Source organism: Solanum verrucosum, unplaced genomic scaffold (genome assembly GCF_900185275.1).
Source record: "Solanum verrucosum unplaced genomic scaffold, falcon-dt-bn FXZP01000229.1, whole genome shotgun sequence".
NCBI lineage: Eukaryota > Viridiplantae > Streptophyta > Magnoliopsida > Solanales > Solanaceae > Solanum > Solanum verrucosum.
The window spans coordinates 4,504,996-4,523,520 of record NW_026020011.1 but is presented as its reverse complement, the minus strand read 5'-3'; the positions used below and the strand labels follow the sequence as shown (position 1 = coordinate 4,523,520).

General features: G+C 33.3%; 1 protein-coding gene across 4 annotated transcripts; it reads left to right on the top strand.

Annotated features, from left to right (window-relative positions):
- Nucleotides 1–345: 345 nt before the first annotated feature.
- LOC125820407 (low-temperature-induced cysteine proteinase) lies at nucleotides 346–10,916 on the top strand. 4 transcript variants are annotated; one of them, XM_049499837.1, is made up of 6 exons: nucleotides 346–883; nucleotides 2,706–2,941; nucleotides 3,039–3,179; nucleotides 3,817–4,078; nucleotides 10,179–10,366; nucleotides 10,482–10,916. In XM_049499837.1, exons 1-6 carry the CDS (start codon nucleotides 406–408, stop codon nucleotides 10,575–10,577), a joined length of 1,401 nt encoding a protein of 466 aa, XP_049355794.1. In that variant the 5' UTR covers nucleotides 346–405; the 3' UTR covers nucleotides 10,578–10,916. The 4 variants fall into 4 exon arrangements, with proteins under 4 accessions (XP_049355794.1, XP_049355791.1, XP_049355793.1 ...); XM_049499836.1 differs by lacking the exons at nucleotides 2,706–2,941; nucleotides 3,039–3,179; nucleotides 3,817–4,078 and adding exons at nucleotides 7,139–7,557; nucleotides 9,248–9,483; nucleotides 9,581–9,721 and having other exon boundaries at nucleotides 391–464; nucleotides 9,917–10,366; XM_049499834.1 differs by lacking the exons at nucleotides 10,179–10,366; nucleotides 10,482–10,916 and adding an exon at nucleotides 4,386–4,534 and having other exon boundaries at nucleotides 3,817–4,266.
- The last annotated feature ends 7,609 nt before the right edge of the window (nucleotides 10,917–18,525 follow it).

Below are 18,525 nucleotides of genomic sequence, written 5' to 3'. Positions count from 1 at the left end.
ACAAAAATGAATGAATGAAATACTAATTATTTCCTAACTGGTGAGATAATTTGTAATAATTAAGAGTAATTATATTGTAAAATTATCATTTTACTTATTACTTCTTAAATGATATGTTTAATTAAATATGATTTAGTAAACATGAACAAAGGAAATATTAACTATATGTTTTGATTAAATTTAGTTTTGTGTTAGAGTTTAATTAAATCTGAATTCACGGTGAAAAGTGAATTGAGTAACTAAATTTGTCCTTTGTTCTTTCCATTTCCATCTTTTTTCCCTACACACTTCTACATTTCCAAAAATACCCCTTCACTTTTCCTTTATAACACTCTACCTTCTCTACATTTTCCCCAATCCCCTTCTTCCCCAACAATACAGGGAAAAAATAAATATCAACCTATCATGGCAGCTCACAGCTCAACTCTCACCATATCCCTACTTCTCATGCTCATATTCTCCACCTTATCCTCCGCTTCCGACATGTCAATTATTAGCTACGACGAGACTCATATTCACCATCGTACCGACGATGAAGTTTCGGCGTTGTACGAGTCCTGGCTAATTGAGCACGGAAAATCGTACAACGCCTTAGGAGAAAAGGATAAGAGATTCCAGATCTTCAAGGATAACTTGAATTATATAGACGAACAGAACTCTGTTCCGAATCAGAGTTATAAGCTCGGATTGACGAAATTCGCCGATCTGACTAATGAGGAGTACAGGTCGATTTACTTGGGTACGAAGAGTTCCGGTGACCGGAGGAGGTTGTCGAAGAACAAAAGTGATCGGTATCTTCCTAAAGTTGGGGATAGCTTGCCGGAATCAGTTGACTGGAGAGATAAAGGTGTGCTTGTTGGTGTTAAGGATCAAGGAAGCTGTGGTAAGTTAATTTTGCTACTACTATTTGGTTATAGATCTAAATTTACCAAATATCCAAGCATAATATATTGTACGCATAGGATAATAACATACTCAGTTTAATCTATAAGTGGGGTATACAACAGTGACAGATATAGTAACTTGAAAACTTAAGATGAATTTTGAACCTCTTGATCTATAAGTCAACTCATAATTTTTTTATGGAGTTAAGATGAACCTTCTCTACTCTCTAGATCTGTCTTTGATATATCTAGAGTTTAGAGTATACTGTATACATAAATCTTAGTCTTACAAGGATATCGAAAAATAAATAATAGAACTGAAGAAACTATCAAAGCAGATCGAACAAAAAAGGGATGAAATTATAGCAAAATATTATATAGATAACATGATAAAATATCCTGAAAAGAAACACTGACTACAACAAAATTCCGTGATAATTGTACAATTATGGAAATACAAAGAGATAGTAATAACAATCGAAGAGCAAGATTATAAGAGGAAAATATTAAAATTACCTGTATTATGGAAAACTAAACAACACAACACTTAACTACATATTAATCACTTTACTACCAATTAAATGAATTAAGCATCTACCTTTGCCAACATGAGTTATAGTATAGTGATAGGAGAGATCATGCACTATTCAAATTTAGTCGAAGCTTCAATATAGACCTCCTGGGTGGAAATCAAAAAAAAAAAATCATCTACCTTTACTCAACTTATTTAACTTGTTCACAATAAGTTAAAGTATTATAATAATAGCATAACAATTATTTACAAGAAAGTCAAATCAAATAAATAATTAACGTATTATAATCTGTTATTTTGTTCTCAAAAAATTTTTTCCTAATTTTTTTCCGGGTCAAATATGAACACAACAGATAATTATGGTGAAAAACTTTAAACAACGGAACTTGATAATTATGGAAAAGCTCAATGATTGATGTTTATAGAATACTATAATATAATATATGCTATATTTAATTTGCAAATCAATATAAACTTTACATGAATTGACCTTTTTATAAAATACCATATGACATTGACGTGCATTGTAAAATTATAAAAATATCAACAAAAAAAACAAGGGAACAGACATCGATTTCAAATGTTATTCATTTGGCAAACAAATTTGTATCTTTTGGCATCTTGCAGCTTTTTGACAAGTTTGAAATATGTTTTAAAATTCTATGATGCCTCCAACATGTCTTGATTTTAGTAGATGCTTCCTCTTCTTAAAATACTTGTCGTATTTATTAAAAATATTATTATGTTAAATATTTATATAACTAATACATATATACGTTATAAGGAAATTTAGGTATTATCATGCTACATGAATATCCTTGCACATAATAGTGGAAAAATTAAGTAATTATACGACTTAAGATAACATAATTTTTCATAATCCCTATCATTTGAATTAATTACAAAAATCTCTTTTTACTTCTCTCTTAACAGTCGGATACATCACTCCTCTATTATATACATTACAACTTTATTTGTACACGCCACATAGTATCCGGTACAAATGTTATTGTTGATATATAATCTCAATTATTTCAAATCTAAATCAGTATGAACCTGGTTTATAGTTATTTATCGGGCGAATGAGCAATGTATTTGCTAGACTGCCAGTTATGAACTCTAACCAGCTAACAAATGATCCATGTGATATAACAATTTTACTGCTAAACTACCACTAAATTATGTGCCTCAACCATAAAAAAAATGGCAAAATATTTGTATACTTCAATTCAATAAATTTGTTGTATGGCTGAATATTTGTGTTCTAATCAATCGATTAAATGAACCAGGGAGTTGTTGGGCATTCTCTGCCGTTGCTGCCATGGAATCAATAAACGCGATCGTAACCGGGAATTTGATATCACTATCAGAGCAAGAGTTGGTGGATTGTGATAAGTCGTACAATGAAGGTTGCGATGGTGGTCTTATGGACTACGCCTTTGAATTCGTCATCAATAATGGAGGAATTGACAGTGAAGAAGACTACCCTTACAAAGAACGTAATGACGTATGCGACCAATATAGGGTCAGTATAACATTCTTGATTTCAATTACACTCTTAATTAAATACCAGTGTTAAAGTTTAGACTAATAAGTGGCAACACATTTTGTTTGTGATGCAGAAAAATGCCAAGGTTGTCAAAATAGATAGCTATGAAGATGTTCCTGTTAATAACGAAAAGGCGCTGCAAAAGGCTGTTGCACATCAACCTGTGAGCATTGCACTTGAAGCTGGTGGCAGAGACTTCCAGCACTACAAATCTGTATGTTTCTATTCTCGTATTGCCCTATCTAAGTTAATGTCTTTCCAGTAAAATGTTGCCTTTTGATCAATGACGTGTAGTTTTTTTTTCGACCAAAGATATGTTAGTTGACAGACTTCTAATTGTAGGTCGAAAAACTATGATGTAACTGTTGGGTTCTGAAGGGGATTAGGGCGTTATGCGGAAGCTTACAATTGCAAAGCATAAGACGATAAATTAGACGACACATAAAATTATACTAAAAGAAATATATTATTGTAGGATATGACCAATTGGCCTACATAATTAAAAACTAATCAAAAACATAGAAACTGTAGAGAGAAAATCTCCCCATAAACAAAACTCTAAAGAACTACATTGTGGATGCTATTGTTTTGTGTTAGAAGAAAACAAACCTATATTTATAGTCCTAAAACCTTTTCTTACTAGAAAAGGAGTCCTAAAGGAGAGAATAAACCAAATATAAAATAATATTATATTTTCCTTTCAAGAAAAGTAAAACCATTTATGGTAATGTTTTGTTTTTTCTTTAAGGAAAAATAAATCTTAAATTATGGTAAGAAAATCAGGACAAAACCCTAACAGTAACAATGATCACATCCAATTATTTATGCGATTATCCTACTTGTAATTTCAGGGCATCTTTACTGGAAAATGTGGTACTGCAGTGGATCATGGTGTAGTTGCTGCTGGATATGGTACTGAGAATGGCATGGATTATTGGATCGTTAGGAACTCATGGGGAGCTAAATGGGGAGAGAAGGGCTACCTCAGAGTCCAACGTAACATTGCCAGCTCTAGTGGCTTGTGTGGTTTAGCCACAGAGCCTTCATATCCAGTAAAGACAGGCGCAAATCCTCCTAAACCCGCTCCATCTCCTCCATCTCCAGTCAAGCCACCTACCGAGTGTGATGAATATTCTCAATGCCCTGTCGGCACCACTTGCTGCTGTGTCCTCGAGTTTCGTAGGTCTTGCTTCTCTTGGGGATGCTGCCCACTTGAAGGAGCCACTTGCTGTGAAGACCACTACAGTTGCTGCCCACACGACTATCCTGTCTGCAATGTTCGTCAAGGCACCTGCTCAATGGTAAGTAATTTGAATTTGTCATTTCTACAAAGTAGTTTCAACTCTCCTATACACAGACAACGTAAAGAATTTGGACCAGAGTTTTTTCTCTACTTACACTATTACTTTTGTTGATACAGAGCAAGGGCAACCCACTGGGAGTGAAGGCAATGAAGCGCATTCTTGCACAACCTATTGGGGCCTTCAGAAATGGAGGAAAGAAGAGCAATTCTTGAATTCTACAAGCACCAATACTGTGGAATGAGGTGAAAGAGCAGCGCCAACAGAGGACGTGAATTGGAACATTGATTAACAAACCTCATTTTCCAGAAGAAAGGTGTAGAGACAGACAAATGCATTATCAAGATTACAAGATGTTGATTAATGATTTGTATATATTGCTTCTTTATTGAAGAAGGATTATTGTTCTACTTTGTCTAATTATTCAGTACATAGTCCTTGTTTCTTATTATGATAAGACTCCAAGTAATGCCCCCTTTCACTAGGTTGTTTATTCTTCCATTTGTACTTGGTTTCAACAAATAATAATAATAAAAAGACTATCTTCTGTACCTTTCATTTACCTCTTTTGTTTTGTCCCACCATGTTTACATATTTATGGAATCTTGCTTACTAGTTTGAAGTCGAAAAATAGATTTCCTGCAAATTGCACCATTGAGCAATTTATATAGGCTATGGCTCCTACATTAGAGAACAACAAGGCCCATTCAGTCTTTTCTTATCCAATCAACGTGGCATACTTTGATACCGTGCAAACAGTAGATGAGAATCTTATTTTAAAAAATCTTCATTCTCACTAGTTGGACAAATATCAGAATCTCAACTCCCATATTTAATTATCACATTTTTAAAAAGTTTTTTTTTATTATTCCTCATATATAAAAAGAGCAAATTAATTATTTTTTTAAAAATAATTTTTGTTTCCAACTACCTAAAGCTTCACTTTCCAAGATATTATAAATGCACTATGTAATTTAAGAGTGAATTATAATTTGTTCGGATAAATTGGTTACTTTCTGTGTTCCACTTCATAAGATATAGTTATAATTCAAAACAAATCATATGTATTTGTATGAATGTTAAACATTTTATTATGAATAAAAATAACATTTAAAGTTAAATTATTAAATATAAAAATATATCAAATATACATACCTTTAAGAATCCTATTACTCTATTTTTATATATCTTTCTTTCTAGTCGCAGCCTCTCCACCTACCACTGATTTGTGCTTTTTGAGGGTTCTTTTATTAATCACTTTTCTCTCTATTTTTATTATATAAAAAATAAATGTTCATTTTAATATCTATTTTATTTTTATTATTAAATGTTTTTTTTTGTAGAATTTTAATTGTTTACTTTAAATTTACACTTTTTTAGAAAATAATAATTAATATGAATATTTTACTTATAATATTCATATTAATTGATGTCTAGTTTCAAATTTTGAGGAAAAATAAATAATATTGAGGATAAAATTTGATATTTTTCTTTATTATGCTAAAGTGATAAGAAAAGTAAAAATATATTTAAATATATGTAGTTGACGAGCAAAAATGAATGAAGGAAATACTAACTATTTCCTATTTATTTTCTAACTAGTGAGATAATTTATAATAATTAAGAGTAATTGTACTGTAAAATTGACATTTTACTTATTACTTCTTAAATGATATGTTAAATTAAATATGAACTAGTAAACATGAACAAAGAAAGTATTAAGTATATGTTTTGGTTAAATTTGATTTCGTGTTAGAGTTCAATTAAATCTGAATTTAGGATGAGAAGTCTTCTCACAAGTTGAATTGAGTAACTAAGGGCCCGTTTGGCCATGCGATATAATATCATGATATGGTATCATGATATGAAACCATGAGATGAAATTGAAGTTTTGTTTGGATATGCGATATGAAATATTTGTGTTGTATATTTTTTCATAAACATAAAAATCTCATAAATTGTAAAACTATTAAAATAGCCCCAATTGTTTATTCAATCTTATCAAATAAACAAAAACTTATAAAATTGCATAATAAATTATTATAAAACTATTTATTCTCCACTTAAGTAATTGTTTCATCTAACTTTAATTTAATAAAAAAAATGAACATAGTAGTGTACTAGTCTTTAATATAATCCTCCCACATAGTACAGACAATTTCCTCACGTTGAACTTGCATTTCTCAATCATGTGACCGATAAGACGAACCAACATTGTTACTTTGAGTCATTTGTGGTCAATATCATCCGCAATTATATTTTCATGCTCATAGACCATAAATATTTCATCACTTTAACAAACGGTTGGTGTGAGTTAAAGTGACTATAAGTTGGTTAGAATAATAAATTTTATGTCGATGAGAATAATAAATTTTAAAAAGTATTGATGTGATTATAAATTTTATTTACATATGAAATAAATGGTTGTTTTAACAAAATATAAATTCTTGGATCAATTTTTGTATTAAAATATTCCAAATCATGAAATGAAATTACCATATAATTTCATATCATGATTTTTGGAGAATATGAAATCAAATCTCATAATTCCAAATCATGAGATGGAATCAGCGTAAAATTACATGTCCAAATGCTAATTCTATCTCACGATATCATATCATGATATGATATCGCATGGCCAAACGCCTACTAAATTTGTCCTTTGTTCTTTCCATTTCCATCTTTTTTCCTATACACTTCTACATTTCCAAAAATACCCCTTCACTCTCCCTTTACCCTTACCTTCTCTACATTTTCCCCAATTCCCTTCTTCCCCCAACAATCCAGGGAAAAACAAAAAATATCAACCAATCATGGCAGCTCACAGCTCAACTCTCCCCATATCTCTACTTCTCATGCTCATCTTCTCCACCTTATCCTCCGCTTCCGACATGTCAATTATTAGCTACGACGAGACTCATATTCACCATCGTATCGATGATGAAGTCTCGGCGTTGTACGAGTCCTGGCTAATCGAGCACGGAAAATCGTACAACGCCTTAGGAGAAAAGGATAAGAGATTCCAGATCTTCAAGGATAACTTGAAATATATAGACGAACAGAACTCTGTTCCGAATCAGAGTTATAAGCTCGGATTGACGAAATTCGCCGATCTGACTAATGAGGAGTACAGGTCGATTTACTTGGGTACTAAGAGTTCCGGTGACCGGAGGAAGTTGTCGAAGAACAAAAGTGATCGGTATCTTCCTAAAGTTGGGGATAGCTTGCCGGAATCAGTTGACTGGAGAGATAAAGGTGTGCTTGTTGGTGTTAAGGATCAAGGAAGCTGTGGTGAGTTAATTTTGCTACTACTATTTGGTTATAGATCTAAATTTATCAAATATCCAAGCATAATATATAGTACGTATACGATAATAACATACTCAGTTTAATCTATAAGTGGGGTATAAAATAGTGATATATATACTTAAATTTGAACTTGAAAACTCAAGATGAATTTTGAACCTCTTGATCGATAAGTCAACTCATAATGTTTTTATGGAGTTAAGATGAACCTTCTCTACTCTCTAGATCTGTCTTTGATATATCAAGAGTTTAGGGATCGTTTGATTACTATACAAGAGACATCTTATTCATGTATAAAAAGTTGCATTAGCTTTATACTATGCTTGGTAGAAGTTTTGTATTGCATTAGCTTTATACTATGTTTGGTAGAAGTTTTGTATTAGGTATTAAAGTCAACATAACCTATATCATGTTTGGTTGGTAAGAATTTAAATGTTGTATAAAAGTTATTAATGTATTAATTTATACGGTGTTTGGTTGCATTTTTTGTAGTCCTACATAATTAATACCCACATAACTTATGAGGGAATCTATGTATAAAGTTATGCAGGGTAGAAGGTGGAATAAGTTATGTGAGGATTAGTTATACATGTATTAAAATGATAAATTACATATTTATCCTATTAATTTATTTTATTTTTATTAATTGAAAACTTTACTGTTTTCCTATATACGTTTGTTGTTTTTATTTCTTTTTATATATAGACCATTTTCATTTCTTTTAATTTATTTTATTTTTTTTAATTGGAAACTTTACTGCTTTCCTAGCTACGTTTGTTGTTTTTATTTCTTTTTATATATAGACCATTTTCATTTCTTTTATATACTTACCGTTTTTATTTATTTATGCAAATATAAATATTTTTTTAATATTAGAAATTTGATTGAATATTTTTTGACGGTACATATGCTAATCAAATATTAGCATTATATATTATTCAATATATTCCACATTTTATTAGCATGTATTATTATTTTGTAAATATTATATATTAATAATTTACAAGAAGTTTAATATTCAATAGTTAATAATTCATGTTTTGTAATCTCTACATAACTAAATAATACCTACATAACTAATATCCGCATAGCTAATACCCGCATAGCTAAACTCTGCATAAAAATCTATATAACTAATAATACATCTATAAGTTATAAGGAAATTTAGATATTATCATGCTACATGAATATCCTTGCACATAATAATGGAAAAATTACGTAATTACACGACTTAAGATAACATAATCTCTCAAAATCCCTATCATTTGAATTAATTACAAAAATATTTTTTTTTCTTCTCTCTTAACATTCGGATACATCACTCCTCTATTAGTTACATTACAACTTTGTTTGTACAATATATTTGGTACAAATGTTATTGTTGATACATAATCTCAATTATTTCAAATCTAAATCAGTATGAACCTGGTTTATAGTAATAGTTATGTATTTGATCCATAACTTATGTACCGGCAAATGAGCAATGTATCTGCGAGTTATGAACTCTAACCAGCTACCAAATGACCCATGTGATATAACAATTTTACTGCTAAACTACCACTAAATTATGTGCCTCAACCATAAAAAAAATGGCAAAATATTTGTATACTTCAATTCAATAAATTTGTTGTATGGCTGAATATTTGTGTTCTAATCAATCGATTAAATGAACCAGGGAGTTGTTGGGCATTCTCTGCCGTTGCTGCCATGGAATCAATAAACGCGATAGTAACCGGGAATTTGATATCACTATCAGAGCAAGAGTTGGTGGATTGTGATAAGTCGTACAATGAAGGTTGCGATGGTGGTCTTATGGACTATGCCTTTGAATTCGTCATCAATAATGGAGGAATTGACACTGAAGAAGACTACCCTTACAAAGAACGTAATGGCGTATGCGACCAGTATAGGGTCAGTATAACATTCTTGATTTCAATTGCACTCTTAACTAAATACCAATGTTAAAGTTTAGACTAATAAGTGGCAACACATTTTGTTTGTGATGCAGAAAAATGCCAAGGTTGTTAAAATAGATAGCTATGAAGATGTTCCTGTTAATAACGAAAAGGCGTTGCAAAAGGCTGTTGCACATCAACCTGTGAGCATTGCACTTGAAGCTGGTGGCAGAGACTTCCAGCACTACAAATCTGTATGTTTCTATTCTCGTATTGCCCTATCTAAGTTAATGTCTTTCCAGTAAATTGTTGCCTTTTGATCAATGACGTGTAGTTTTTTTTCGACCAAAGATATATTAGTTGACAGACTTCTAATTGTAGGTCGAAAACTATGATATAAAAATGATCACATCCAATTATTTATTCGATTATCCTACTTGTAATTTCAGGGTATCTTTACTGGAAAATGTGGTACTGCAGTGGATCATGATGTAGTTGTTGCTGGATATGGTACTGAGAATGGCATGGATTATTGGATCGTTAGGAACTCATGGGGAGCTAACTGGGGAGAGAAGGGCTACCTCAGAGTCCAACGTAACGTTGCCAGGTCTAGTGGCTTGTGTGGTTTAGCCATAGAGCCTTCATATCCAGTAAAGACAGGCGCAAATCCTCCTAAACCCACTCCATCTCCTCCATCTCCAGTCAAGCCACCTACCGAGTGTGATGAATATTCTCAATGCCCCGTCGGCACCACTTGCTGCTGTATCCTTCAGTTCCATAATTCTTGCTTCTCTTGGGGATGCTGCCCACTTGAAGGAGCCACTTGCTGTGAAGACCACTACAGTTGCTGCCCACACGACTATCCTGTCTGCAATGTTCGTCAAGGCACCTGCTCAATGGTAAGTAATTTGAATTTGCCATTTCTACAAAGGAGTTTCAACTCTCCTATACACAGACAACGTAAAGAATTTGGACCAGAGTTTTTTCTTTACTTTATTGCTTTTGTTGATACAGAGCAAGGGCAACCCACTGGGAGTGAAGGCAATGAAGCGCATTCTTGCACAACCTATTGGGGACTTCGGAAATGGAGGAAAGAAGAGCAGTTCTTGAATTCTACAAGCACCAATACTGTGGAATGAGGTGAAAGAGCAGCGCCAACAGAGGATGTGTATTGGTACATTGATTAGCATACCTCATTTTCCAGAAGAAAGGTATAGAGACAGACAAATGCATTATCAAGATTACAAGATGTTGATTACTGATTTGTATATATTGCTTCTTTATTGAAGAAGGATTATTGTTCTACTTTGTCTAATTATTCAGTACATAGTCCTTGTTTCTTATTATGATAAGACTCAAGTAATGCCCCTTTCATTAAGCTGTTTATTCTTCCATTTGTACTTGGTTTCAACAATAATAATAACAAAAAAGACTATCTTCTGTACCTTTCATTTACCTCTTGTTTTGTCCCACCATGTTTACGTATTTATGGAATCTTGCTTACTAGTTTGAAGTTGAAAAATAGATTTCACGCAAATTGCACATTGACCTTTTGATATAGGTGTTTTGAGCTTATTAATCTATGAAGAATTATGGTGCAGCAGAATTCTAAGCTTGGTAAGAAGACTGTCTCCACTTTGAGGCTATACACAGGGGCGGACCCACGTGTTGAAGGGTGCTCGAGCACCCATTGATCCCGACGGAAACTTTGTATATGTATATAGAAAAATACTGAAAATGTTATATAACGTATTTCTCAGCACTCATTAAACAAAGGGTCCCGCTGGGTCCAAACTTGAATTTTAAAGTCGTTAGTGACCTACATCTAGGGTTCGAATCCTCGTAAAAGCGTAACTTTTTGTTGAAAAAAGGCTAACTGAACTTCTTCATAGTTTTTAACTTCTTTTTATACTTTTTCACTCCAAATTTTTTGCTTATTTCTTTTATGTTTTTCCACTTTTCTATTTTTTGTATTTCATTTACTAACTAAATTATAAAAATATTAGTAAGCATCTAGAATTTTTATTCTTTTGGCTAGCAACTTTATGTTAAAGGAATTGAGCACCCACGATCATCAGATCCTGAATCTGCCATTGGCTATACATGTAACAACTCGAAAAGGAATTGGAGTGATCAATCAGAGTAATTTAATTTCAAATGGAGTTATGAAGCAACCTAAAGCACATAATCGAAATCATTGTGCTCCAAAGCATAGAAAACTAACCTGAAATCCAACTGGTCCTTGACCAAGACCTCAGGCCCAATCATATTTCAACATAACACAACAATAATACCAATATGATTACCACAACTCAGGATCTGAAGGAATTTATGAAGGATCAAACAATCGAAAGAGTAACTTCAGGACTACTCAAATGAATGCTAAGCACACTAATGCTGACCTGCGGCTAAAATAAGCAATTAAGATTCGGTAGTATAGTCTAAAATAGGGATCAACATCAAGTCTACGAGCCTATTCAGGGTGAATTTCCATAATACCAAAGCAATCCCACGATCCACGCACTAGTGGAGTGTACCCTAAATCCCACGGAAACCTTTCACAGAACACATTCGGCAAAGTCATCGCCATACCTAGAACATTCTGGAACTACTCTTTTTCCAACCTCCCCAACTCAAATACAATCGTCCAATACTATCTCACGAAAAGCTGCACGGTCGGGGGTGACACTCCCAACAAGATTTTTTCCATTTTCAGGGCTCGAATCTGAGATCTTTGATTAAGTGTGGAGCAGTCCGTGACTCCGTGCACCACAACCCATGTTGCTGCAGTGGTTGGCAACCTATGTCATTTAGCCTATCTAGCCTTTAAGTATTACATTATGAAATTCAAATTTAGTTAATTTCTTAATAAATTTCAGGAACTATCTTATTCTTTTTGTTATTACAAAAAATATAATGGTCCACTAAATTCAATAGTTACTGTTAATTTGTCAAGGTATGAATTGCCATTTTTAAACAATCACAATGTAAAGTGTAGAGTAAAAAAGTTAAATACACCAGTGTAATGATCCTGCTCAATAGAATTAATTAGGCAAATAAAGGAATGTCGACAGTGGGAATTGAAGTTGAGTTGTTGAATAATAACTGAGTCCGCATTTAACGGCTAAAATCATGATTCATTAAAATGGTCAGCATCAGTAGTTATATAACGACCTAGAAGGGAGGAATCACTCGGTGATAATTCTGGTAAATCTTCCTCCTCTTGCTCGTACTCTTTCTTTCCTCTGTTCTTCTTCTCTCTTCTAATTCCAGATTTTCTCTTCTTCTTTCTACAAATTCGAGACTCACTATGGATGCCGATTTATTTTAGTTATCATAGACTAGTGCAGTTTTTTAATTCCTTGTAGTCAATATCCAATTTTCCTATTGAATATAATCAGAAAATTGTCCCAAAAACACGAGTTTCTCTTCTTATTTGTGAACTACAGTCAGGTTTTATTGAGATCCTGACATTTGGTATCAGAGCAACATCTGTGTGACCCGTGTGGTAGAGAATGGCTGACGGAACGAGAGCTAGGATGGTGGATGAACGGTTGGCTAGACATGATGATGCCTTAATAGAGGTATTGGCTAATCAATAATTAGAGATTCGAAATACACATACGGGGATCCAAGGAACGTTGGAGTTGATCCTTGATCGACTAACAACTCTTGAGAGAGTACCAAATCGAGCCCATGGAGAACACCAACAAGGAGACGGCATACTGCCTAATTCGGCTCAGGAACAAAGGCCAAACAGACTATAGATGGTGCCCATTCCCCCTCCCAAGTGAGAGTTACCTAGTTTTGAAGGTTATAAACCTATGGTTTGGTTGCGAAAGTGTGAAAAGTATTTCAACTTGTATAGAACACAGGAGCATCAGAAGTAGAAGCAGCTGCCTTGTATTTGAATGGGTTAGCAGAGACTTGGTATCAATCTCTAGTACTGAGTAGAGGGTTGGTTAATTGGGTGGATTTCAAAGACGAGTTGATTAGTAGGTTTGAAGATGAGTTGCTGGATGACATTGTTGAACAATTCAACAGGTCGGTTCAAACAAGATCAGTGGATGAATTTCTCGAAAAATTTGAGGACCTCAAAGCGCAAATGCTTGTGAGGAATCCACACCTCAATGATGCACACTTCTTGTATAGTTTCGTGGGGGCATTAAAGGAGGAAATCAGATTTGTTGTAAAGATGTTCAAACCAACTACTCTTAAGCTAGCAATTGAGAAAGCTAGAATGCAAGAGAAGGCAATTGAAGTTGTTCAAAGGAGAAACAAGGTTACCACTAAGCTTGCTACTACTATGGGCCAGAATTCTCTTCCTAAGGCCTTAGAAAGCTCGACCAGTAGACCTGATGCTTTTAAACTTAGTCCTGAAGTTTATGAGTACAGGAAGAGTAATAAGTTATGTTTTCGATGTGGAGACAAGTACACTGTAGGACATTAATGTAGACCGAAGCAATTGAATTGCTTAATGGGAGAGGTAGAGACTACTGAAGGAGTATCTGCGGAGGTGGATGACCCATCCTATATTGATCTGAGTATTGAAGGGGAGATAAAATAAGAAGTGCAAGAAGCAGTTTATTTGAATGCATTAACATGGAGCAATCAAGGGGTCAATACTATATTGGTGAGAGGTACTGTGAAGAATAGAAGCCTCACTCAGTTGATTGATTCATGAAGCACCCACGGCTTTATTGATCAACACATAGTCATCAGAGAAGGTTATAAAGCTAGTTATTGTGCACCAGTAAGATTCACAATAGCTGATAGTAACTATGTCATGTGCACATATCATTGCCAAGGGTTTAAGTGGAAAATACAAGGGAGGTCCTTCCAAGAGTGCTTATTATTCCTCTAGGTGGGTGTGATCTTGTTTTGGGTAATGACTGGATGAATAAGTACAATCCAACCAAGTTTGATCATGAGAAAAAATGTGTCATTATTGGCAAAAAGGGCAATAAATTGATATTGAAGGGTATAACTGAAGAAGGTAGGGTGAACATGATACATAGTGGTGCCACAATTTTTTTTTGAAAAAGGTTCATGCTCTAATTGCTCATTTTTTCATGTTAAGCACGGAGATCCAAGGTGATCACGAAGTGGTGGATAAGACTATTCAAGCCATTTAAGACAAGCATTTAGGAGTGTTTGAGGAGCCAAAATTACTGCCTCCTATCAGGGCACTTGATCATGACATCCCTCTCAAACCAGGTGTGGTACCAGTAAGCTTGAGACCTTATCGATACAACTATTACCAGAAGAATGAATTAGAGAAACAAGTTACTGAAATTCTCAATCAGGGTATTTTCCAACTTAGCCAATCTCCATTTTCATCACCACCTCTTTTAGTCAAGAAAAATGATAGTTTCGGGAGGTTCTGCGTAGACTATAGGGGACTAAATGACATCACTATAAATGACAAATATCATATACCTATATTAGATGATCTACTGGATGAATTGCATGGTTATGTGATCTTCTCCAAAGTGGACCTTAGAGCTGGTTACCATCAGATTAAGATGAAGACTGATGATATCCATAAAATAACTTTTAGGACTGATATGGGTCACTATGAATTTAAAGTGATGCCTTTTGGGTTAACTAATGCTCCTGTAACATTCCAGGCCTTGATGAACCAGGTTTTTCAACCTTTTCTTAAAAGATTTTTTTGATGATATACTTATTTATAGTGTAGCATTAGAAGAGCATGTTGAACACTTAGTTGTTGTTTTTGATACCTTGAGGGAGCACTCCTTGTATGCTAAAAGATCTAAATGTTCTTTTGGATAACCCAAGGTTGAGTACCTAGGTCATGTTATTACTGGAGAAGGAGTAACTACTGATCTTGCTAAAATCCAAGCGATGGTGGACTGGCCTACTCCTAAGTCCTTGAAGGGCCTTAGAGGGTTCTTGGGGTTGATAGGGTATTACATGAAGTATGTAGTTGGTTATGGTACGATTTGCAGGCCTCTCACTGATCTATTACAAATGGAATGATGAAGCTGATTTGTCATTTGTAGCTCTCAAGTTAGCTATGTCCTCAACATCATTATTGGTTTTACCAAGGAGTTTATTGTAGAGACTGATGCTAGTCATAATGACATTGGTGTTGTCCTTATGCAAGAAGGAAGACCAATAGCTTATTTCAGTAAAGTACTAGCACCTAAGCACAAGGGGAAATCTATCTATGAAAAAGAATACATGGCCTTGCTAAATGCTGTGGACAAATGGAGGCACTACCTTCAGTTCAAGCATTTTGTGATTCGCACTGACCATCACAATTTGAAATACTTGATGGAGCAAAAGGTTACTTCAGCGTTACAGCAAAAAAGGTTCACTAAGTTACTAGGCCTTGATTATGAGGTTCAATATAAAAAAGAGCTGAGAACAGAGTAGCAGATGCACTATCAAGACATGGAGAACAAGGGCAATTGTTAGCTATCAGTGTCTCAATTCCATCATGGATGCAAGAAGTTTCTAATAGCTATGAAGGGGACCTTCGGGTACAAGACTTGATCACACAACTATCTATAGACTTGCAAGGACCTAGTTTATGGCACTACTCTTCTGGGATACTTAGGAAGAAGGGCAAGGTCTACATTGGAGCTACTGGAGAGTTGAGACAACAACTTGTGAAATCATTCCATGCTTCACCAGTTGGAGGACATTCAGGGCAACTAGGTACTCTTAAAAGGTTGTCCCAGTTATTTTATTAGCCTAAAATGAAACAGATGGTTAATGATCTTGTGTCTAGCTGTGACATCTGCCAGAGGAGCAAATACGACAATGTTGCTTATCTGGGTCTTTCTCTCTTTTAATTCCAGATCTTCTCTTCTTCTTTCTACAGATTCGAGACTCACTATGGATGCCGATTTATTTTAATATCGATTTATTTTAGTTAGCATAGACTAGTGCAATTTTTAATTCCTTGTAGTCAATATCCAATTTTCCTATTGAATATAATCAGAAAATTGTCCCAAAAACACGAGTTTCTCTTCTTATTTGTGAACTACAGTCAGGTCTTATTGAGATCTTGCCACAATGTTAAAGATATCAATTTCAAATTTTAGTAACAAAATTAGGTTTTGCAGTTATTTTCGTTTAACATTAAGACAAATTCATTTGTACAAGATTGCGCTCCCTCTAAACATTTGACTCATCTTGAGCGAACATCCCAAACCAAATCAATCAAAGTAAATTGTTTATCATTAGTGAACCATCTATTCGAAAATCATATTTAATTTGTAATGTATCTCTAAAAGATTATCAAAACTTATGTAATTTTAAATAAATTATCTGATAATTATCAAATTTATCATGAATAACAATACATCATATCTCGAGAAACTAGTTTGTTAGAATCTAAAGAACTTAATTAACTCATTTTTTCTCTGTGAATAATTGGCTTCTCGCTCTCATGAGTACTTAGATTTTTACTAAAGAACACTAAGTTTTAAAATATTATTGTATTTTTTTTTGGAAGTGTCATATTCTTTGTTATGTTATCACCAGATATATTATGTGAAATGTTTTTTTATTAATATGTTGTTATATATCAAGAATATAACATTAGACAAATAAAAATTAAATAAGAAAGATATATAAAAAATAATTAAACATAAACCTTTGATCGTATTAACCAATTTTATTTGTCTTCATCTCATTAAAGAAATCTCCATCAATTAAAAAAAAACTTATATAAATGTCATTAGTTCAGAAGCTAATTACTTAGATATATTTTAATTTGCAATATTACGTATGAACAAATCCAAAATCTTTATAGATAGAGCCAATCATTAATTCCCAACCGTGGGGTGAATGGAATCCGTGCTTCCAGATACGCCCACATACATGTATGTATCTCGAATATGTGGGGGTCAAATTTAGGTATAATTTATTCTAAATACGTTGTATCAAAGATATTTGCATGTATCTGAGGTATATAACAGATCTCGCTCGCCTCCGTCGCCTCTTTCCCATCTCGCTCGCCACTCTCTCATGCATCTAGTATTCCAGATACATGTGAATCACTCCATGTACATATAAATATATGTATATAATGTGTATTGAGCGTGATTCACATGTATGCTGACAAATAGAAATCTAAAAATTGTAGTAGCGTTGAGCAAAAATATGTAAATCATCCATAATGATAACGTTTCATATGTATCTTTGAATCAACCAAAAAACAATAATTTAGTTATTGTAAAAAAATAGTAAAATAAATTAGTTTATTTAAAGAATATTATAAATTGTTACTTATTGTTTTATTCTAAATTATACTAATAGTAATCTACATGCATTACAAGACCTTATTTTAGTTGATCTTTGTGGTTTATGCAACCTAACAATATCAAAATTCTTGGCTTGTCAACCGCATATAAGTCATGAATTATGATTTAACTTCTTTACACTAATATTGCAAATATCCTTTCTATTATAATAAGGTTTTTAAATGTAACTCATAATCCACTAAATTAATAGATTAAAATAAGAAAAAAAAGTACTACTTTTTAGTAAGCTAAATTGCACTAATATATGATATAGTCGTCACCATAGGTTATGATAGGATATTCGACGTCCTTAGGCTCTAATAAGAGGTCTCAGATTGAAGTCCTCAAAAATAAAAATAAAATTTCTTTGAAAAAATCATTTCAAGAAATAAATCCTGCAATATACAGATTGAAATTTAATCTTACTCTAATATATATCGAGCATTGAGAAATCCCTAAAAAAGATATATCCATAAAATACCTCTCTTTCTATTCCAAAAAAGTGTCAGCAGAAATCGCATTCATTAAAAAACTAATACATACAATATGTTGTTTACCAAATCAATTTAATAATGTTTCTTGAGAATTGAACGTTATTAAGAAAAACATAACATAAGACTATAGTCGAAAAAAATATACAAATTTTTTTCCCTTTGAATTTCTCAAATAACATTTATTTTGGGATTTTTTTTTAACGACACTTATTTTAAGACGGACAAATAAAAAATAAAATAAAATTGTGGGGACCACAAATTGCCCCAACCTAGAAGGCTGCCAAC

Coding starts and splice junctions, on each gene's coding strand:
- LOC125820407 (XM_049499837.1), top strand. CDS start 406: ATGGCAGCTCACAGCTCAACTCTCACCATATCCCTACTTCTCATGCTC. Junction 3,180..3,816: donor ACTTCCAGCACTACAAATCT/GTATGTTTCTAT, acceptor TTGTAATTTCAG/GGCATCTTTACTGGAAAATG. Junction 10,367..10,481: donor GTCAAGGCACCTGCTCAATG/GTAAGTAATTTG, acceptor TTGTTGATACAG/AGCAAGGGCAACCCACTGGG.